At 45.3% G+C, this 24395-nt stretch overlaps 1 protein-coding gene across 1 annotated transcript in view; it reads right to left on the bottom strand.

Moving 5' to 3' along the window:
* The window catches only part of celf2 (cugbp, Elav-like family member 2), a 155772-nt gene that overhangs the window by 119511 nt on the left and 11866 nt on the right, over positions 1-24395 (bottom strand). Inside the window, exon 2 of the mRNA XM_029495541.1 lies at positions 749-784. Within this exon, the coding sequence (XP_029351401.1) occupies positions 749-784 (36 nt within the window). The remainder of the gene's footprint in view (positions 1-748; positions 785-24395) is intronic.

A 24395-nucleotide genomic window follows, 5' to 3' on the forward strand; every position in this document is an offset into this window, starting at 1 on the left:
CAGTTCACACAAATCTGACAACAAAGCCGTATATTAACACAACAGCTGATGACGGCTGATTTCAGGGCGACTGGCTTCACTTGTCGTTCATGCAAACTGTAATATTTAATGAGCGCTGCAGCAGTAAGGCCCGTCTGCGGCTGTAATCCTGATCATAAAGCATTACAGCCGCACTGTAATTCCTCATGGCGGTTCTTGTGATGTTAAACGGATGGTGCAGATGAAAAAGTGTCCGCTGTCTCTCGCCATATTGGGGAGAAAGGAGGCGGGGGGGTCAGCATTGATGGTTTTCAGGGCAGAATATTCGTCCTTTTCCTGTTAACTCTGCCTCAGATGAGAAATCACTCTTTGCTATTTTAGGATCGGCCCTTATTTAAACCTCCTTCGCCCCTCCTGCCCTCCCATCGCTTGATCTGCCGCTCTGTCGCCGAAGGGTTTAGTTTAATGACCCTCCTCGGCCGAAGATCTGACGCTGAATCACATCCCTCCTTTCCAATTTCCCCTTTTTTTTCTCACCCCTTATTCCTCTCTCTTTTTAAAGCCACCACCTCATCTCATCTGTGTCCTGCCCTTCGACGATCTCCCGCCCAAAATCACCGCCAACAGCACTCCAGTGTGTTAGTCAGCAGTCAGTCTTTGGCGTGACGCCTGGAGACACAGCACGCCTCGCTGAGGACGAGGCCGAAGGGAAGAGAAGGAGCGAGGAAGCCAAAGGCAAAGACAAACTATAAAAGATGTATAACGGTACCTTTGTATCGGTCCAGAGAGGTCGCTGGCGTCCTGCCTGCAAGTCGAAAAGAAAACAGATTTGTGAAAAGGTTGATAAAAAAATGTAAAAAATTTCCAACTGTTTTTTTGTTACTCTTTTCAACTGATGAACATCTGTTGTTAATCTGATCCCCAATAACAAAAACAAACATACAAAAAAAAAAAAAGAAATACACAATAAAGGAAGAAAAATACTGTGAATCTGCAACAAAACGGGACAACAAAACAAATTTTGGATTTTCGTCACAGTTGTGCGACAGACAACAGAACAATGTTGAGTTCAAAATAATAAAAAAGGAGGTCAAGTTTGCGAAAAAGGTTTAAGTTTAATTCAATTCAGGAACCCGTCGCGGGCTTGCGTTAAAACGTGTCATTGTCGTCATGGTTACAATGAGAAAAAGGCAGTTAAGGCTGCGCAACAGATAAAGGAGGGATGAGTATCCATGTGCAACCAATCTGAACCTCTTAAGGTGGACTGATGGAGGTCATCCAACCATAAAACACAACGGCTGGCTGTAATTAGCTGTCTGCACAACAAACACACATTATCTCCGGTGACGACGGACTTTGGTGGGCATTTGCATCGTTTGTGGATGTTGCGCTGATTTTTTTTTTTTTTTTTTTGGTTCCTCTAAACTAAAACGAGGAGGAGCTGCAGAGATTCGGTCGTGTTGAATGAAGTTTTGCTGCTTATTAAGTCAAACAGCTGGGTGCTGTTGAAGGTGCTGTTTCTGCAGGGATGATCGAAAGCACTGAAGACACTGGCACCGCACGCACACACACACACAGACGCACACAGACACACACAGAGAGAAACATTGAGCCATCTAAATAGTAAATTGACCTTGTCCGTCCTTGGAAACAGCAGAGAAACTTTTCTCCATAATTCCCTGCTGTTCCTCACTCCTGCTCTTTTTGTTTTATTCCTTTCTCAGTTCCTCTTCCACTGCATGTAAATAAATTGGTCCCCAGGCCCCGGCACTGGATGTTTGTAAGCGCAGAGTTACACTAAACGCAACACAACCACACACACACAAACATACAACATATACAACCCCCCTCCAGAGCTTAGAGTTGTACTAAATTATTCCAGGTTTAATGTCAGAGGTAAATAAAATAATAACAAATTTACAATACTATCATTAACACTGTGTGTGTGTGTGTGTGTAAGAGAGTGAGTGAGTGTGCGTTTGCATGTGTGTGTGTGTGTGTGTTATGATGAAATGATGAGAAAAACCTCCTCGCTCCTCCTCAACACGGCGGCCAATCACAGCTATCACCGCTCTTTGCATTTCAAACACACACCCTTGTCTGTTTCATCTCCGACAACAGCAAACACACATCCTGTTATCCCGCTACACACACACACACACACACACACACACACACACACACACACACACACACACACAATAGCCACCTCCGCTCACTTCAGTCCATTTTCCCACCACCATGAATTATGAAAAAGGGTAAATGGAACATCAAACACACACATACTCAACTCACACACACACAGTTCCAGCTCTCATATTTTTTAATCTACGTGCATGTATACACGCATTACTTATTAAACTGGATATTAAAACATGCACGGCAGCTTCAGTGTAACAGAGATCCCAATAAAAGTTTGTTGAAGTAACTTCACGGTTGTGACGACACTGAAGTCTCTTCTCTGAGCTGATACGAAGCGGGTGATGAAATCCGACAGATCCACAGCGGCAGGGATTTTCATTCAAGACAAAGGGTTGTTGTTTTTTTTTTTAAAGTGCAGACATGAGTCTAAATCTGCTCCAAGCTGGAATAAAATCATCACAGAGCCAAACGACTCTTCACCTGAAGTCACGTAACTTTTAAACTCAAGCCTGCTTTGTATTGAGTTAACATCCTGAATCTTTGGCCGTTGATAAGAATTTGTTGGTCATGTTTGAATAAATTCTTCTGTTTCCAACAAATCTCTTTTTAAACCTGCGGATAAAAACTGCTGACTCGCTGCCGTCGAGTTTGCTTTTGTGCTGAGACTGAGGACGCACAACTGCAAGGAGGGTTGTCATAACATGCACTCGAAGGGGAGGGAAAGCAAGCCGCCAACCGCCGTGCGAACTGATAAAGCCGGATCTGTCACGTTTTATCTCAGGGTTTTTTTTTTTGTGCTTGTGTAAAAGCGTCGGAGTCTCTGCGAGAGATTCTGATTGCCGATTGTGTGTTTTTAAAAAGATATTTTGAAGCTTTAGCTCCCTCCCAGAGGAAGATGTGCTGGATTGCGTCTGCGCCTTGGAGATTTTACGGCAGGAAAAGGAGGTGAAAATGTTTATCCGAGGGCTGTTTCCACCGTTGCTGATAAAAACCTGCAGTCATTGCAGCCAGTTGAAATCTGAGCCACTGGAGACAAAAGCCAGACGTTTCGGTGATCATAGCTGGTGTTTTGAGTGACAACGGCCTTAATGGAGGTTTGTCCTGCCAACTTTGAGCAACAATAAACCAGAGCCCCTAAAAATTCCACATCAGTACAACTTCCTGTCTTAATTCTCGACATTAGTTTCGTCACTTCTGAGCTACTTAAAAAAAAAAAGAAAGTAAGGGATGAATGTTGAAAAGAAAAATGGCATTTTCTGGACGATCATCTGGCCGCTGTTGGTCGGCAGGATGTGGGTCAGAACTGATCTGACTGATATGGAAGCAGATGGGAAAACAGCGTCCAGGTGGAAACGAGCCAGACTTATGGTTGACGACAGACAGCTCTTTGGCTGCGTGTGCGAAACCAGCGTGCAAACTCCTGCCGGTGCTCGCCCGGCAACAGACGTAAAACGGAACCCAAACGCGCCAGACTCCTCCGGGCGGCGGCGCCGGAGCCCACGCAAAGACAGAGCAGGTGGCGGGACCCGACGAGGACCACGGGCAGATTTCAGACATACTGTGATTAGTGCTACATGAGGGGAGACACCATGATCCGGGTCTCACAGGAACAATGACAAGACCGCTCCCACGTTGGAGCTTTAATCATTTCACACGTGCTGCAGTTCAGATCAGTTTATAGAAACGTCAGGTTTCCAAGGCCTCGTGCTTATAACCTGCATCAGTTAGGCAGGAAATGAAAGATCATTTTCATTATTGGTTTAATCATTTAGTTTCAGATCTTCCATCTCTAACAATGAAGCAGATAATATTTGACTGTGGTTTATTTGAAGTGTTGATATCTGTGGAAAGATTCGTCATCTCAGTGTTACGGCTCATCAGGCTGAGAGCTTTGATTCTAAATCAGGTCCAGGTTCTATTTTAGAGAATCTTTGGACCGTGCTGACCTTTAGGACCTTTAAGGGCCTGAAACCTGAACATGTTTCATAAAACTGTTACATGATCTGTGTATAAAGATGACTCTGATTGGCTTATTGATTGGATCAGCACTGGATCAATTTAATATCTACCTGCTGAAGACTGCGTCTTGCTCTCGTCATCCTCTTTGTTTTCTAAAATGATTTTTTCCCTTCATCCTCCTCCTCCTCCTCCTCCTCTTCCTCTCAGCATCCCATCTGTGTCATTCTAACAATTCTCTCTCTCATTTTAACACTTCTCTCCTTCTCACCTGCCATCCTGCCTCTCTCAGAAATACAACCCGCCGCACATACCGTACCCACAATCCCAGACCAATCAGCACGCCGCAAGCACACACACACACACAGACATCTTCAAAACACTGATAAATACATTCACACACTTGACTTTCACACCCTCTGTAGACTTCCCACTTCCTTCTTCGTCTCAGCCTTATCTCCATCGCAGGTGTCTACTTGTGTGTGTGTCTGTGCGCGGTGTGTTTGTGTGGCAGAGACAGCCAGTGTCATTCCGACAAACTGTGCCAGCTCTTTAGATGATGTCAGATGTGGCCGACTGGCCCGCCTCCAGAAGGATCCACACTCTCCCATTGGAGGATGAGTCTGTTAGACGGCGGTGCCAAAGCGCTGAAGGGGGGACGCGGACTGGATGACACGGAGACCTGAACGACACCCACGAGCTGCCGTTTCATTTATCACCGCCTCAATGATGCCGCCTTCACTGTATGAGTCGAGGAAAAACGATATTCATTTTCTATCCCGTCTGAAATCTAACTGGAAGGTTTTTATTTTGTTGTTGTTGCCGTCAACTTGATTAGAGCTGCTTTAACGGTTTTAATGGTGATTTAAAAGTGTTTAAAAATCTACATAGAAACTCTCCCGTCTGCTGTCCATCTGCACGCCGCAGAGAGAGAGAGAGAGAAAAAAAACGCCATCACGCCCGCCATCGTCCTCCTGGAGGCTCTGAGCTGCTGCCAGGAGCGATGTGCTCAGCCATAATTTAGAAAAACTGTTATTTGTTTGTGAAGCATGTGGACAGACAGCGTAGGAGGTGATGGCGCGGCAGGAGCGGTCGGAGTTGGACAGCAGGGAAAGAGAACATTCTCATTACTTTAGTTTGAGGAACATCAACATATTTCAGGCCTTTTATTGGGTCGTACAACAGCGGCGTCATCGTGTCCCATTGATTCCCTCATGATGAAAAACAGCATTGGGACCGTTGACTTCAGTATGGAAACTATACGAGATTATTGCAATAATAAAGCATTATTTTACAATATATCAGCCGGCAATCCAAAGGGAACGACGCTGATGAGCAGTTTAATGGCGGAATTGCTGGGAAATGGCCGTTATACTGTAACACGCTGCAGTAAAACTCTGCATGTATGTGCTATAAAAAGAATCTGAATCACGTGCTCTGGCAGGTGTTATCCAGTGTGTATGTGTCGGTGAGTGTGTGTGTGTTTTAGCAGGGATGCATGTGTTCATGCATGCACGTGTGACATATTGAGGGCATTTAAATGCAGCGAGAGAACCGACCTGAGCGGTAAAGGGTGAACAAAAGGGAGAAGTGGTAGTTGTGCGCTAGGCCTCATTTACCTCGTGATATTCAAAGGGTATGCAGACCGGCCGCACACATGCACACACACACACACACACACACAGACACACACAGCATGTATGTGTTGCTGTGTGACAAGTGCAAATTGTACGACAACCTAAACTCAGTGCAGGGGGAGACTCCTTACTCATCCATCATGCCTCTGGGAGAGGAGAGAAGACCTCCCCTCTTTTTGTCTCACCCTCCCTCCTCCTCCTCCTCTTTAATAACCCCCCCACACACACCTCCCCTTCTCTTTCCCCCATTTAATAACAGCGCAACAGATCAGCTCCATTAGTCCAGACCTCCTCACACATGCAAATGAGGTCGGCGTTATGGAGGCACGCGTCACGCATTACTGATGCCGCCCTCCCTGACCCGTTGCAGATCGCACCACAATAAACTGAGCGTGTGTGTGTGTCAGAGAGTGAAAGAGAAAGAAAGGCAGCGAGGGCAGGGTGTGTGTGTGCTTGTTACGGAAGTGGTTAAATTGAGATACATTAAGGTCCTGATGGGGGGGGTGATGCCGGCCTGCGTGGCGCACAGAGTGAGGCCGCTGCCGGGTGAACATGGAAGGAGAGGAGAGCAGGGAAATGTCTAACGTAGATATAATGCAGATTGTCGCTCGTTTTGGAGGTCACTGTAAAGGCCTCCGCTCCTGAAGGTGGCACTGTGGCTGTAGAAAGATTAGAGAGAGATTTGAAGAGCTGCTTTAAATCTGCATTCGTTTTGCTGCATTCGTCATCTCAAGCATAAATCACCAAACATACACCCACTGACAGTGGCAACGATGGCTGCAGAGCTGCGGTGGTTTAATATAATGGATGAGGTGGCGTCACCATCTGGCATGTCCATCATTTCCGATATCTGGACACCCTGAGTGCATCACAGCACTTGTACAACAGCCACTATTTGCTGCGGGGTTAACTCACGGTTCAATAAGAGTTATTACTTGGAAACTCAGCACTAAAAGGACACACGGTTACTTCATGTAGCCATGTTTAATTCTGATTAGTTTAATGTGCTTTGTAAGTCATATCCAGGACGATTAAATGATGATTAAACCCAGATGTTGGTTTGTTGTTGTTGTTAAAGACAATTAACCACAGGACCAAGTTCAAATCGCATCATAGGGAACAGCTGTTCTGTTTTACTGTCAAAAGTCGTATTAGTCATGATTGTTGGGTTCCTGAACCGACGCTTGGCGGAACATAAAGGTCTGAATGGACGGACGGATGGATTGATGGATATGGAGCTTGGAAACAAACGGATCGTAAAACGCATGAATGCGTAGATATGTAGAAATGTGAGTGCAGCTAATGCTCTCCTTTGATGGCCGGCCTGTGCCGCTCGTGTCTCTTTGTAGAGGTATTGACAGAGAGACTAAAAGGGTACCTCGATCACGTCCTGCCACCTTGTTAGCATTGAGGATGTGCAACAATTGAGCAGAAATGATGGTTTGGCATAATTGGAAATAATTAAGGCCCTTTTGTGGTGATGCTGTTCCATCTGAGGCTTTCATTAGCTGGTTCAATACCGGGACCTTGCTTTTGTCTACTCGCCAAAAAAAAAAAAAAAAAAAGAAGTCAGTCTTGTCCTTATCCGCCCTCGTGTTGCTGCTCTTTCAAAACTAAACATTTGATGAATAAACTTCACTTCCCTAAACAATCATTCCTGGCAGCCGGTCGGCAGTTACTTAGCACCAAAGGCCCCCGGTGACAAGGTGCCTCATAAAATGCCACCATATCAGATCTATTGCCGTCCACGTGAATGGGAACCAATAAAAGAAGCCGAGAAATAAATCAATATCATGAATGCCATGAGTCTGAGCTATCCCCCCAATCTGGGAGGGTAGCTCAGACAGCAAAATGTCAGCCACTAATCTCTTTAATAGTCTGATATTACATTTTAATCCCAGTCTGATTCCCTCACTCTTTCGTTCAGGCTGCCTGCCGATGCCTGTCAAGGTTTGAGGGGAGGAGGACGGTAAATAGAGAAAGAAAGGTATCAAAATAGAGTTGGAACTAGGTGGATTAAAGAGAAGGAAACAAGCACAAGCCAGACAGATCGAGAGAAGAGAGGGAGGGAGGGAAGCGGCAGAGGAAGAGGTATGGTTGGTTTATGGAGCGTAGTGGCACGCTGCCATTTCAAGTCTGAATTTACAGTGTGGCGTGATGGACTGTGAGAGACGGAGAGGCAATAAAGTGATGTCGATGAGAACCGAGGACAAATTGATATGATCATAACATGTCACATTAAAGACAGGCCTGCCATCCATCAACATGATAAAAGGCCTCCTTCATTCTAACGCTAACACCACTGCCATTGATCTCAATGCTTCACTTAGCCAACCGCTAACCATTTATGATAACTATCATTATCCAGTTACGGCAGAGGGTGACGATTTATCAGTGCGATCGTGGCTGAAGAGTCCACAACAAAAAGATAACACTTCGCTAATTCTTCGGGCTGACAAGCCTCGATTGCGGAGGGGAAATTAGGTAGAAAAGAAGAATTATCTCCCTGGAGTTTTCTCAATTATGTCACATAATGTGGTGACGGTGATGAAATCACGAAGTGGGGAGGAGATGGTGTAGAAAAAAAAGCCACGGGATGTTCAGTGTGAGTTGAAGAGAAAAGTCAACTTGGGGAGAGAAAGGCACTTCATCAGAAAGCAGAAGCAGTTATTTTTGTTAGCAGAAGGATGGAGCGCTAATGCCTCCTTCAGAGAGAGAGAGGGAGAGCGGGAGGAAAAACAGCATTGACGATTACACCAAACATGCTTTTAAATCACCCTTGAGCAAATCATTAAATCAATATCAATTAGGTTGTGAAAGAGCCCAAATGGACAACTGGCTTTGTTTTAACTAATGAAGTCTGTGGAGAATCCAATCCCTCAGTCTTCACTGCCACCCCCACTCCTCATTACCGCCATGACAATGTGGAAAAAAGACACACACAGACAGATGCACGCTGTACATACACAAAACTCAGTCACTCAGCGTTGCAGATGTAAAACATTCATTTATATCAGCATCAGTGATTCCTTAAAATCTTTCCAGGAGCCAGCAACTATCCACGCTGACCTTTAATATGATGAATATTACAAATTTTGATTGAATATTGATCGAGCCGTTCACGCAGCGAGCCATTGATGTGCATTTTTACTGTCTCAGCTGCAGTTTTTCCAAACACAAAGTATTTCTGAATAGAAGACGTAGCTCAACAACACAATAGAGAGGCTTTCCATTGCTAAGCTAAATAGCTAAACGGCTGTTAACTGTTGCTGGGTTCAATCATCTTATCGAATTGTCGCCATGAAAGAGAGAACAGATGGAAATTTAGAATCATGAGTTATAGCTTCTCCAATGTGACGTTGGGCAGCACGGAGAAGTCAAAAGAGGTCCAAAACGTGAGAATTCAGGCAACTGAACAGGTTGGAAACAGCTAACGTTGCTGCTTTGTGCGACGTCACAGCGATCGCTGCAGACAAACCCGACACGACTTGTGGACCATCAGTCATAGACCAAGCCGTAAAAACAGGATCCAAGTTCCCGAGTTACAGCTAATGATGTCTACGGAGAATCCAATCAGCCCCCCGCCCCACCTCATTCTTCATCAGCACCCCCATCCCTCATTACCACCACATGACAACCTCCACTAACTTCAGCTATCCTTTAACCACGAACAGCTAAAAAGAAGAGAAGTTGTCGGAAGTTTGAGAGAATGTGTCACCGCCACAACGATTCAGATATGGCTTTCTGTGAGCGACACACACAAACACGCGCGCGCACTCACACACCATCCCTGGCAGGCAGCATGCGGCGAGGCTGCTCAGGGTTGCCATATCATTTTAAGCATCCATCAGCTCAGCAGAGATATCATATTAGCTCCTCATCTGCATACGGCGCAGACAGAATGACAAACGAGAGAGAGAGGGAGGAGAGAAACTCTCTCTCTCCTCTTCTTTCCTTCCTTGCTTCTGTTACACTCCTGCTTTTCACTCCTTCGCTCGCCTCTTTGCTCCCTCCATCTCCTTATCCCTCCCCTCCTACCCCTTAAATTGGATCACCACCGCCGGCAGCGTATGTGTGAAAGCGTGTGCGCGTATTTGTTGCGGTGTAATCACATCTTTTAAATGGAAAAGGGGGATGAATCTCAGGAGGAACGATGACCACTGGACCCATATCTGACTCCCCAGTCCTCCCCCGCCACCCCCAGCCCCCCAATGGCACACTTTGTATCTCTGTATACTCCATCACACTCGCTTTTCACGGAGCAATCTCAGACTCCCCCACAAACTTCTCTGCCTGACACCTCCTACCTTTTTATTATTTTTTTCTACCCTCCAACTTTCTGTCCGCAACTCCTCAAAACTTTTTAAATCTTGTGCTGCTGTAGCTGCCACACTTTGAGCCAAGTTTTTAAGTGTTGGATTTTCTCTGCTAGAGCCCAAAGTTATTAGAATTTTTAACCTACTGATCTTGGCGCAGTGTTACACCACCATCAGCGGCTGTGTTTACACGTCAAACACACATTTTCTGCCAATGAAACTGAACATGTACACCTCCTGGAACGTGGTGAGTCCTCATCGGTGACTTGGATTATTGTGTGTAAACCCCAAAGCATTAACCAACAAATAATCACACTGGTACTTTGTCCACTGTTGTATCCATCTAGAAAAACTTTTAAATATGAATTACATCACAATAAAGAAGTTGAAAAAAAAAAAAAAAACGCTATTTCTACTTCTCTGCCATTTGAAGTGACCCGTACGTTTTTAATGTCCTAAAATCAGCCACAAAACTGATTCAGAGGCGCCATTATAAGCTAGCAATGCTGCATATTGCTGCTCATGGTGGGTTGTTTTCCCAAAATGCACCATTTTAGGCTCCAGGAGTGATAACTAATACTTGCTTTTTTAATTGTTTGTATATGTTGCAAGCACTCCCCGGACAGCACTATTGACGCAGAGTAAATTATCCACATGAAATAAAGGAAGGCCAACTAGAAATTGAGTTTTTAAATCTGCGTTGAGCAGCTCAGCACAACAACGGTCCTTTGACAATATTCAAAAACAGATGAAGAGTGAGAGCACTTTAAATAAAAGACTGAGCATCATCCTTTAAAAGGTCCCATGTTTTACAACAGAAGGTCTGAGTTTCTCTCTCAACACTGGCTGACTCTTTAATGAGCGACCTGAGAGATATTTAGAAAATATCTGGGAAAATGTAGAATGGTGGATCGAAGCAGGGTCGGCTCGACTCGTCGCAAAAGTCCTGGCGGCTCAGTTTCTTTTGGATACAGATCAAATATGACAACAGGGAGGTCTGTGTTCAGACCACATGGACCTTTAACATGGATTTATTGAGCTTTTCCTATTCTATCTGAGCTAACTTTTTGTTTTGTTGGAATGTAGTCATAAGTTATTGTCCTCCTTTAACCTAAAGGTGTTTTTGTCTGTTTAAAATCAATATCGCTCTGAAGGTTTGATTCATATGATGCTTTGAATGGCTGTACAGAGTTCGTCCATCCTGTCCTCTCTCTAACCTGGCCTTCCTCACATATCGACTAAAGAGGCCAAAAAAAAAAAAAACAAAAAGCGAGGGCTCGGGTGTTGCTCTTCAACTCCCAAAGACAAACATAACAACACTTGAGAGTCAAAAAGGCGATATCATAGAAAAGTAGAACAGTGCTCAGGAACATGCTGGTACACAACACTGTGACAATGGATGTAAATGCTGCAACACAACAGCGGTAGGGGGGGGAGGGGGGAGGATGGGGAGAGCTGGAGAGGGAGAGAGAGGGATGAATGCAGTAGTATCCTCAGATCTGAAGGCAAATCCCCCTCGGTGTTAGTTCTGCTCGAGCGGCTGGCACTGACACATGAATATTTCATACTGTTGATGTTTAAATCCCATCATTTGTGATGTGTCGTGTGAGCATGTGTGGAGATTCATTGAAATGAGGAAGAAGATGAATGTGTGTGTGTGTGTGTGTGTGAGAGAGAGAGGGAAAACATTTGTGTGTTGATCTATAATGCATAGTTTCAGTAAGTTCACTTGTGATACGGTCTATTGCATCTGTATTTCAGTATTGTGAAAGAAGTGGACGTGCTTGTGCGTGCTCGAGTACGTGTGTGCGCCTTGAAGCGCAGATTGCCCCGTGTTAGCTCATCCATATGCAGCTCGGGCCCGACACACAAAAACACGGTGACAGGCACACGTGTGCGGTATATATAATGTACCCGTGCGTCAGCACGTGGCGGAGCTTTGACGTCTCCGCTCGGGTCAAGGCCGACGCCACGAAGCCAATTAGTCCACTGAGGTGCAGAAACTAGTTCACAATGTAGAACGTAAAACTGGAGCAGCGTGCCCCCCCCCCCCCCCCCCCGCTGTGGAAGTGAGTCCAGGACTGGTGGCTCCAGTTGGACCTCATCAGCAGCCATTTGGCTGATTCAGCACGTTGGACCAGAGGCAGGCGGTGAATCCGTCCAAAGAGGTCCACGTGAAAAACGCTGCAGGCTTTTAGACGCTCTCACAGATCTTTACCAGCCTAAATGCTTTGAGCTAGACGTCTTCTTTCTTCTCAAACTGGAGAAAAAAAACTAACAGTCTCTTAGAAAAACCGATGAACGAAGCGAGTGGGACTCTTTGACCTGAGCGCTCTGTGTGTTTATCCATCGATTCTCATCCTCCATCTTTGTGCGTCACGCCTCTCCATCAGACTCGCTTTAGATTCAACCCTGTATGTTTGTGAGTTTACTGCGTTAACAGAATTAAGACAGTCAGATATTTGGAGCTGATTTTTCATCATTACTGCTCCAAAGAATGAGCAGAACTCCTGATCACATAAAGATAGAAACTTCAGATCAGCTCTAGAACGACCCAAACACATGAGAAGAACTTTTCTTTGGTTATTGTGCTTTACAGTATTTTTATCTCTCCCCTGTTCCAGTGAGCAGAGTCTTTACTGACCGGTGTATTTCATTATTGGAGAGACAACAACAAAAAAAAAAAAACTTAATGCGGGACTGATAGGATTGATATGACCTCAAACATTTACTCAGCTTGAGCTGTTGTACTGATTGTGATTATGAGCAATAATGGTTCACCAATGCTAGTTAATGCTAGTTTATTTAGCCACATTTCCGTAATTCTTCTGAGATTTCTCTTTAACGGAAATTCACACATTCTTGTGATTTCTCTGAATGTTTGCGGTCTAATTTTTGTGTTTTACACAAACCTGGAGGCTCATCACACATAAACAACAAAATAATCAGGCATTAAGAACGAACAAAAAAAAAAAAAAAAAAAGAGGACAGCCAGTAGCTCGTACTTAAATAATCACTTTCCTTCTACAGCACAAGTCAAAACAAATTACTTTCAAGTGTCCCAGTGCGTTTAGTGCATTTTAGGGTTTCGTGTTATATCTGTTGTTTATTTTATGGCTCTTGTTTTCGGCAGATCATTTGTGTTGTACCTGCCAATTGGTGAATCTATTTGAGTTTATTAGCATATTATGGTTTTATTGATGGATCAATTTAACTCTCGCTGAGCTTCCACAGTGCAGACCAGACCATTTCTCTCCATCTCCTCCCTCCGGCTCATTACTCCATCTCCTCCACCTCCTCCTCACTGTCTCAGTTTTTTTTTTTTTTTTTTCCCAGGTAAGCTACATGATCAAACCCAGACTCTCCATTCAGACTTCCAAATGCACAATTTCCCAGCTAATAGAGTGTACTCAGAAATGACTAATCGAATTGGAGCTACCTGGAAAATTAATTTACCATTATGTTCTTCCAAAATTGTAACAGGGAGGGTCGGCTACCTTGTGTAGTACCGCCGCAGGGGAAAGTAAACAATTAGAGACTCGGTGACTAATGAATTCTGTGATTAACGAGTGTGTCGGAGGTAAATCTCAGACTGACACAAACATGTGAGCACGTATGTACAAACAGTTACACACTCTCGGAGTGAGGCGCTCCTTATCTATACACAGCATTCATGGTTGAAGTGAAATATTCTGCTGCTTCTCTAAATTCTCTTTTTCCCCCCCAACCGCCAACATCCTCACCCTGCATGGTTAAGTGAAATAGCTGGCATATCCACTCACAGATTGAGACTGATAGCACATGTAAGCTCTCGCAGAGTTGTGCGAGTGTGTGTGTGTGTGTGTGTGTGTGTGTGTTTACGTGCAGAGGGAAGCCAGAGACGGAAAACCAGGGTAGGCAGGAGTTTGTGTGTGTGTGTGGTGAGAGAAGTGAGATAAGGCCAATCTGGTTTGTATTACAGTCTCAGATAAAGAAAGAGAGTGGTGGTGAGGGGAAGATAGCGGAGTGCTTGTGAAGGGACAGGGGGCTGGCGGTGGTGGCGACACACACACACACACACACACACGCCGGCGCTCGCTCCAGGATGGACTCGCTGCGTGCACAAAAAGCTGAAGTTTTTGCACCAATTTTGTGCAACAACGACAAAACTGGGATAAACAGTCGATGCTACACACTCGGCCTCCATCATCGCTCATACAGGAAACTGAGCCCCATCTGGGGAGAGAGCAATGACAAATATAGAGGGAGCATTAGGATTAAATGAGCGTGTGTGTGTGTGTGTGTGTGTGAAAGAGTCCCACAGAGGTGTAATGACTCCCCATGGGAGCAGGACCCAGGGCTGAGGCTCCCCTCCGACTCCCTCCTGTCAACTGAGAGGAGGGATGAAGGAGGAAGAGGAGGAAGAGCAATGACAGTGAAAGAGAAGACGATGGTGGAGACAGCTGTCGGCTCCTAGGGACAGTAATTGGTTGGCTGAGAGAACCAATACAAACACACACACACACACACACACACACGTGCACCTCGGGCTGTTCGTACGTTAAAACCCGCCACCCAAAATTGACGGTGGCACTCGGAGACGGTCATTAGCCACATCCCACCTGGTGCGAGCGCTCCGCCGCCACCCGAGCCTCCACATCCACGGGGAGGAGGGGTTGTGGGGTGAACAGAGCAGGGCTTCCGAGGAAACGGGGTGAGGAGGGTGAGGCGAGCTTATTCAGCGTGACACCTCCAGTCACATCTCGGTAAACAAGCCATCGGACCCCCACACCCAGAACCCCCGGGCCGGAGTGACAGCTCCAAATCACAGCTGACAGCTTGACTGACAGGCCGGTGAGGGCAAAGGGAGGGATGGAAATATGAAAAATAATAAGCTGTAATATTATCCAGAGAGGGCGGGGGGTAGCTGGTAGCAAAGTACAACAATGTGTTGGAGCTGAGAGTTTTAATCACATTTTTCTTTATGTGCAGAAATGAAAGCAGGAGGGTCCGTTACATAACATCTCAGACAGAGAGCGAGCGAGAGAGAGAGATTACTTTTGGTGGTTTCTTTTCAAAAAGAATTCATCTTGAAAATCAAACAGGGCCGAAAAATTCGATGAAAGGACTCCCTTCTTTGTTTTAGGGCAGAATCGGGAACTTGTCATTCTCAGTTCGCAGCGCTGTCATGTTTCTTGGATAACCCAAAAAAGAAAAAAGAAAAAAAACATACTGCAAACTCTTGTTCTTGTAGGTCTTGCTCTGTTTCGTTCACGTAAAGTTGGGAAGACGATGTCGCCTGATGTTTAGTAGAGGTTCATGTTTGAGAGCAGCTAGACCTCCACTGAACAGCTGGATTTTAGTTACTAACAATGCAACTTCAAACTAAGATTCACTTCAACATCCACCCAAAAATCAGATAATGATTCATGCCTTCCAGATGTTGTTGGCCAGTTTCATCTGATCACAAATTTAATAATCATCAGCCAGTAAGGAGAAAAACCTGCAATTTTCCTGTTGTTTTAAATATTTGTCTGTTATTTGGTCATAATGGTGGACAGAAATCAAACCCAGCCTTGCCGAACACCGTGCCAACGTGCTCAAACGAATATCTACTGACTCGTGTTGCTCAGGACTCAGACACCCGGACCAGCCCGGGTCATAAGTGCTGTTTTCAAGCTCAGCGCATTAAACACACCACATGCAGATGATTCGTTAGCACGCATACTAATGAACACTGCGTACCGCCGAATCCAGCCTGCTCCCTCTCAGTCGCACGGTTATTAGACGGAGAACAGAGAGCTGCACTTAAAACATGTCTTCTTTAATACATCAGTGTGATTATGAAAATTAAACTTCCTCTGAGGCACCTTTAAAGGTCCACAGAATCATTTTTACAGCGTGCGACCTGCTAAATAAACTCTTCTCCAGCAGAGTGTGGAAAAGCCTTTGAAATAAAGATGAAGCCACTCTCGCGGTTTTAATATTAATGATAAAACATATCAATCATCATATTATCGGCCGTCTAACTGGGAGTGCATGATATGAGTGCTGTGTATCTCACTTTAAAGGAGGGCAGAGCAGGAGCACTGACATCAGAGGGAAGGTGACAGGGAAAGGAAAGAGAGCTAAGAAGAAGAAAGAGGGGTTAAAATGTGAGGAGAGGGGAAGGAAAAAAAAAATTCAATATATTTTTAATCTAGCGGGTGTAATCAGATTATGCGTCTGCCAGGAGCGACATATTTCATAAGGAATAACCAGTTTCAGGGAGGGAAGGGGAAGCGCGGTGGAGTCGGGCACTTTGGCTGGCCGATCTACATCGACACTGACAGATTCTAATAAATGCGCTGGGAGGCGCCCGGAGAAACACAATGCCGTGTAATCATTTTATCATGACAAACCGGAATTCCAATGCTGTCCCATGTGAGCCCAGCCAGGGGAAAATTGAATTAACTGTGAATTGCTCATGCTTGGGGAATGGGGAAGAGGAAAAAAAAAAAAAAAAAAAGGGACGGAGGGGAAAGAGGAAAGAGAGAGTAAGAAAGAAAGACAGAAAACAGAAGAGAGAGGAGGATTTGGCCTGTTCCGGTTTTGGGTTGTGGTCTCCCGGGGTTCAGTCAGCTTCAGAGGGGGGTTCCGGTTTCAGCAGCTGCTAGCTAACGACGCTAACTCGGAGATCCAATACTCGTGCACTCGAGCCCTGCATGACTTCGAGCTTTGCAGAAAACACATTACACACTTGTTAAATGAGACGTAGCCGCCCTCGAGTATCCGAGGGGAGGGGGGCTGTTACAAACAATCACATGCATCTGCTGACACATGTTCAAACCACACACAGGTGCTGGCGACGCTGAGCTTCTGATGAGCCTGTCGAAGCCGCAGCTATTTCCCCCCTGAATGACACGAACAAGGCCGACAATTTGGTAACCACAGAGGCCAAAGTTATACTTGTGGCTGCGGTAAATTATGGCCTTCAGCTCCCTGATTTGCACCACCGCTGATGTAACATGTCAGTTCTTAAGTCTCATTTCCCCTCATGACAGACAAGTCTGGTTAAATAATAAATAATAATGGTAACTGATTTCTTTAAAAAAGTCACTCCAAACATGCTGAACAGCCAAAGTGGGTCCCAGTGTAATATTTCTAACCGCAGTGTTGGTTTAGGCAGAAACCCATTAACTCCTTCGCAGGCTGTATTCCCCCCAGAGGAGATCAGGTGTGCACAAGTTTAAGACTTCTCCCAAAATATTTTTGAATAAAGCCGGTTTTATTTCTTGACTTCAACGCCTTTATCTTTGGTTTAAACCACAAACTGTTTCTAAAATTGGGCTAAAATTCAAAGCAAGATGAACGCAAACAGTGATATTTTTAAACGCAAATCCAAGATGGATTTCTTGTGGGCATATTTTATGCAGTTTTACTCGTTTAGCTGATTATTCTCCTTCTAATTGTGTCTATCTGAGCCCCCCCCGACGTGGATGAAGGAGCTTAATGTATATGCAGCGTATTAGGGCCGATACTGGAGCCATCACAGCTGTAGGATGTCAACCAACAGACCGATACTCCAACAATTCCTTTTATTTTTATCCTAAGCCTCATTTGAATTCTTAACCACGTCCTTAAATCCAGTTCCCTTTACGGAGGTTCGGTGAATGTCTCCACTTTGATGGACTTTGCTCATCTTTTCTTATCTCTGTAGAGGCATTTGGTCCTCTCGAGGATAGAAGTAAAAGATCACAGACGCAGAAAGAGAACAGGATCTGCCCTGCTGCGGCCTGTGACTTCAGATTACGGCCTGTCAGGGATCCGGGGTCGCTGCAGATACGGCCCAGATGCTGCAGTGGCGGCGGCGGTGGCGTGTCGCTGTGGAAACGGGAAGCGTTGACTGCTGTGAGATAAAGGGCTTGATTCTCCCCCTGCTGAACGCAAACCAGAAAGGCACAAACACGGGAAGACTGCGGAGGGGAAAATGAACTCACACACACGATACTCATGTAATTCTTTGTGTGTGTTACATGTGGTGCAGTCGAGGAGGCTTTTCTTAAATCCCCCACGCCACCACACAATGCCACTTCTCTCGTCTTCCTCTGCTGTCACTCCATCGCTCCATAATCATTAATATCAAAGCTTTGACCCGGGCCTATGAGGATGAGGCAGGGATTTGAATAATTACCCCCACTTGGTGGACAAGTCCCTCTCCAGACCCCGTGAGATGATCTCTAGTGGGCTTGCTCAATTTCAAATGTAGGAGACTGCGTACGGTTAGATAACTTCAGCTGAGAGGAGAGAAAGTACTACAAAAAAAAAAAAAAAAAAAAAAAAAAAAAAGACGAGCAGACAAAAGAGCTTGTTGCAGGTTTTGTGATAAAGCAGCGTTTCGCCCTAACAAAAAGAAAAGACTTCAGCATTATTTCAGACAACGTCAAATGAGCGAGATAACCTTTGGAACGGCCTTAAGTAAGTGGGCCGAATGCAGATGTTGTCCAGGCGCCACCATCACCTACAGCTACACAAGTTTTTATACAGAATCAAAAGACGACTGGAATATAAAGCTTTACTGCCAGAAATCCTGTTCTAGATCTCCTGTAGTGGCAAACTACGACGGGGAGCGACATTTGGGGTTGAAGTCAGACCGCACTGTGATTTCATTGAAAGTTACTGCCTGCAAATGTCTCGCTGCCATTTATTTGACGAGCGCACTTCCCGTGACATTTATTGCATAACTTCTTTTATTGACAAAAAGCCTTGTTCAGCTTCAAGGAAAGGCTACAACTTTTTTCTGACAGGCTGGAATTAGATTTATACAACAAAGCTAAAATTCGATAGATGACTAAACCCCTTATTTCACTTGACTTGGACTCACGGATTCATCCGAACCGTCCAGGTCGAGCCCCGGAGCCGACAAAGGAACTTAAATTCTGTGTAGTCAAAACAAGCAGAGCAGCGAGGATTAGGATGAGGAAGGGAACAAATGTAGGGATGAGAGGATGTAAGTGAGAGAAGAGAAGTCTTTAAGACACACTCCAAAGTGAAGCAGCTCCTGTCTCCTTCCATCCCCGAACACTGTGAGCTCTTGTAAACATTTCTTTATTGGTGTGTGTCATACTCTGAGTTTTCCAAACCCCCCCCACAGAAAAATAAAATAAAATAAAACAAAACAGCAGTGCCAAGTTATGAAGTAAGAGCCTTAATCAGGGTTTGGCCACGTGCCGAACCTGAGCTCGGCGCTTAATCATCACTGTTTGGTTTTCTCCATGGATACAGAAGAAGTCTCAAAATGCTGCCACTTTGCATGCCTCAAAAGAAGGAAAAATGAGCCCCAGCATTGTTTGACAAAAGAAAGAAAAGGAGGAGGAGGTGGGGGCATTATGTAAGTTAAAAACTGAGAGAGCGAGAGCGAGAGAGTCTGTTGATACATGAGAACCGCATTAGGCCGATCACATCTTGTTTGACTTCATCCCGACACAGCTGGTGTCCGACGAGAAGGAAAGACGGGCTGGGAGATTAGAACCGAGTGCGAAAAGGGTAGTAAAAAAGAAAAAAGAGTGGTGAGCCAAGGTTATTTCCACCAACGAGAGCGGCTCCTGACAAAGTCATTTTCCTCAGGAGGCGCATCTCCAAAAAAAGTCCCAGCAAAGGACACGCATGTGAAACAGAGAGCTAATCTGTGGCGAAAAATGAAGGGGAATTTGCACGGGCGCTAAAGTCCAGCTGCGGCGCTTTCCTCTTTGTGCCTGGCGGAGATTTAAGCGGCAGGAAGCTCGGCGCCGTGCGAGTCAACGCAGCTTTTCTCAGTGTGAACGTATTAAGCTAACGCTGCCAGGCTAAGCGCCGACATGAGACAAGAATTAAACAGAGCGTCGTCTCTACTGGGGTTCAAGAGAACGAGAGGTGACCTGCGAGAACCCAAAAACAGAAATGTTTAAGCTCCGAGACTAAAACATGATACAGTTACATGAGAAATGAAAACAACAACCAATTCACTTTTCGTTCGTGACGCTGACAAAAGCACAAGAAAGTCTTTCACAAGAAGAGGTTGAAAGTGTCAGACTATTGATTTATAGGCACTTTCGGAGCGAGGATGGTGTGTTTAACGGTAAATGAGAGATTTATGAGGCTGCTAAATATGGCTGAATGGAGGTGAACATTTGACACTTAACACCTGCTTGAAGACGGCGGGGGCCATGTATGGAGTCGGTACATACTGTACTTCAGCTATGGCAGCTTCCAAAAATGGCAGCTGGACAAAAAGAATCTCGCAGATGGCCGGACGCGGTGCAGCCTGAGCGTCCCTTAGATTTACTTTATTTTACATGCCATGAAAAAATCCGATGTGAAGTGTTCGACTGCTTTTTGACTGTTTTGAATCAAAACAGCTTTTCCAGAACAGAAACTTTACTCAGTAAATGCTACTTGCAGGTCATTTGTATGTTTGACCTTTTAATGAAGCTGTAGCTGCTTCGTCACAGCTCCCCCAGGCCGAAGATAGCCCCCTTCTGTACTTCCAGGGCAGTTAGGCTAGCTGTGTCTGTCAGCAGCGGCTGCAGGATCAGGCTGACGGACTGCCGTGGATCAAATGTGGAAGTGGAGCGTGAATGGTGGCGATTCGGAGGTGTAAGAGTCTTAACCGCTTCCACCTTAACTCTCCCGTCTCATTCTGCTTTCTGCCGGAACTCACTTTAGGGCCGATCAACCTGCAAAACAGTGTGAAATAGCGTCCCTGGGATCTCATCCATCAAATCCACACAGAGGGGCCCTGGAGTTAGCCCCGTGCTGGAGAACAGTAACCGCACGTGATACTGCAGATGTTCCATCTTCATGGGGATGCTATCAAATTAAAGACGTCAATCACGGAACCGCTTGCCTCATCCATCAGAGTGGATCTATTTGTGAGATTAATGGAGACAAACTCAACAACGAGGCCTCCGATTGGTCCACGGCTGCTTTTCGCTGCTTAATACGGCAGCACTGAGCTCATAGTGCTAGTCTCCTTCACAGCCCTCTTCATCCCAGAGAGCTCTAATCTCCCACTGGGCCTCTGGGCGACCCATCCAACACACATTTACATACATCTGCATATTTTCCATTAGGCTCCACTTGTTGCCTTTTCATGGAAAACTCGGATATGGTGATGATCACCCTCGACGGTAATGGTCCTATCGTTCTCTGCCTCTTTCCTTCCTCCCCAACCTTTTTTTAGTCCCTTCTTTTAACACCACCTCTTGATCCCATCCCCCTTCCCTCCCTCGCTTGTTCACTGTCATGGCTGTGATCAGAGCGCTGTATGGAAGCCTGATCCGGAGACAAAAGGGAGAAATTCCCACTTAGATCAGCAGCGCTAGCTACAGTAAACCATCTGGGGCCGCTGACAGCCTCCGGCCTGAGAGAACACAATAACAAGACAGAGGGAATGAATTCGGCGCACACAATGACCACGACTGAACCAGACTAATTAGATTAATATGTGATCAACTATTCAATTAGGCCCCATTCAACTGCAGAGCTCAAGAGGTATGGATATATGCAAATGAGATGAGTGAGCACAAATTGGTGGGCAGAGAAAAAAAAAAAGCCATCAAAGTGTGTTAACAAGCTCTGCGTATATATTCACTGTGTAGAGTATGTGTATAGATTTAGAGAGGGGGGTCGTGCTTTTTGCAGAATTTATAGCTGGGTGTCGCGTCACAAATGGCTGTATGTGATTTTTTCGAAGGCCAGCCGTGGATCCAAGTTAAATCATCCTCAAGGGTCTGTGAAATCCTCATTCTGCTGTTTGTTTATTATGATGAGAGCGCTGTTTAATTTTTCTCATGAAGGTTAGTTTCATTTCAGACAGGCGGACCGAAGGCTCTCCTTTGCCCAGAGTGTGAGCTTTCAGTCGCACTGGGAACAACTCCAGGTTGTTTTCCTGTCTGGCATCCACTGCACGCTGGAACACTTAAAGGGTCAGGTGATCCAAATTGCAACACAAAAATATTTTTCAAACCCCCCGGGGAAAGTAAAATATCCATGCAGGCGGTTTTTTCTGGGGTTTATTTTTTCCATGCTCCGCCTCGGCACATCACCGCGAAAACGGACTGACGGGATTCCTGCTTTCTCCAATGAACCTCAATGTCAACCAGATTCTGTTGGGACTGCTTTATGCTGGAGAAATGTTTCCTGAGAAAAAAAAAAGGACGGGTCATTTTTTATTCAACTCGCAGCCATCGCACTGGGGAGATCCTTAAAATGTGGCCGCATTAAACCAAGATGATCAGGATGGGCAGACTTTAGGCTACGAGGTGCGGTGGGAAAATCAGATCTAATCTGAAGGCCTGATTTGGGTGAGCTAATCCTTTAGGCACGGGCAAATTTATTTGTACAGATGATCATACGCAGAGGTCATTCACAGAAAAAAATAAGCATAAAAAGGGAAACTGAGAGGAATAGGTTATAAACTGCACCACAAAATAGAAATGAAGGTTGTTTTGCAGCTTCTTTTTTAAAGATTTGAACTAAACAGAACAGCTGGTTCTGTTTAGTTTTAACTTAACACCAACTGACCTGCTCCTGCTCACACAACTCTAACATGTCAGAAATATATGCGGGTCCCAGATCAGTTTTGGATTTGCAAAGAAGAGCCATTTTTCTCTCCAGGTCTGTTTCAAAGTCGGCATCTTCTGGAGTGTTTCTTGTGCTGCGTGTTTCACTCAATCTGCGCGGGCAGTTAAACTTCCCAGGTTGCATTGCACACCAAATGGCAGAAACTATAGAAATTCTCTTCCAGACTCTCAAAGCTATAGAGTTTTACTACATCAACTCATGAAGTTTTGATATCTTTCACGGCGTGAAGGTGGCCATCTCGGTTAGGTGGTGATTTTGTCTTGAGTGTCAGTGTGGCCAGTGAAACTAAGATTCCCCATCCATGATTGCACACAGAGGTTTTCTTTACCAGCCCAAACCTCGGGGCCGCAACCTTCATCATTCGCTCCTAAATACTGCTATCTCGCTCTTGCCTTTATTTAATTGAAGGGCACTTTGTTGCAAGCAGCTGTTCACAGTAGAAAATGTATAGAAAAATTATGCAAAAGTCAATATTTTCAAACCAAGCGTGGGCAGAAATCCCATTAAGAACAAGCTATTGGAGAACAATTAGTCATGACAGTGTTCTCTGAATAAAATATAGCCTTTATTAGCTTCCTATTCTCAGCACAGGCGCAGTGCTATCACAGGGAAAAGTGCACTAAAGAAGATGGCATTTACCCAAAAAAAAAAAAAAAAAAGGCTCAGCATCACCTTTCTCTGGCTGCTTAATTTTCTGCAGGGCACTAATCAAGCGCCCGTCTCCACTCATGAATTCAGAGGGAAACCTCGAGCATTTAAATGTGCATTTAATTGCGTTGGTTCTGGAAGCGTCGTTAAGTAAGAGCTGGGAAATACATTTCTTAATGCGACTTAGTGATGCCCAGCAAATCAAAGACCATCAAGCGAATTAATGAGGGTGAGCGGCGAGCGCATTAAGAGTGGAGACGGAGCGCCTCCATAAACAAATACATATCTCTCAACTAGACAGTGGGGACAGAAGGATAATGTGGAAGACGTAATAAATAGACTTTGCTGTCAATAAGCATGGTATGCTATCCATTCCAGCATAGTGTGGCACACGTTAACAGTGTAAATACACACACACACACACACACACACCTTTATTCCAGTGTGTTTTTGAAAGGCAGACAGATGCTTCTTCAGCGGCGTTCCTTTGCTCCTGTGAATAGAGCTGAGAAAGCTTCTAAAGACGGAGAAGGGGAGTGAGCAGGAGGAGGTGGTGGTGGTGGTGGTGGAGTGTGGGGGGGGGGCAGAGATGAAAAAGAGGAGAACCAGAAATATGAAACCTTCCTAGTTATTAAAAGCTGTCTTGCGAGGGCAGCGCTCCTGTCGTTAAGTACTCTTTCAATTATTAACGGCACCGCCGCTTTCATCCACGGGCGTGTGAATGCCAATACAGCTCCGACACACACTTCCACCGCCTGCCTTCCTCGCTTTTGTACGGGCTAACAGGCAAACACACACATGAAAACACATCAGGTATTCAGCTGTAATTGTTGCAGGAGGACTGCAGGTCAGCAGTGAGAACGATTCCGTCAAAACTGCTCCTCGTCCAAAGACAAAGAACTTTATCATCGATGTGCTGAAGGACTGGAGAACCTGAGGGGGGCCGGCCTCTGGGGGGAGCTGCAGGTACGCACCGACGCGCAGGTCAGGTACCCCCGGCGGTTGTTTCTTTTTGAAAGGGAAGGGGGGTATTTTTTATGTTTCTCAGCTGTCAAGTAAACGTCAAGCTCTGGCAGTAATGAAGAGCAGATAAGGATGGAGATCTGAGATAGCTGGGATTGAGCTGTGGGCAGGA

This window comes from Echeneis naucrates, chromosome 23 (genome assembly GCF_900963305.1).
Source record: "Echeneis naucrates chromosome 23, fEcheNa1.1, whole genome shotgun sequence".
Lineage (NCBI taxonomy): Eukaryota > Metazoa > Chordata > Actinopteri > Carangiformes > Echeneidae > Echeneis > Echeneis naucrates.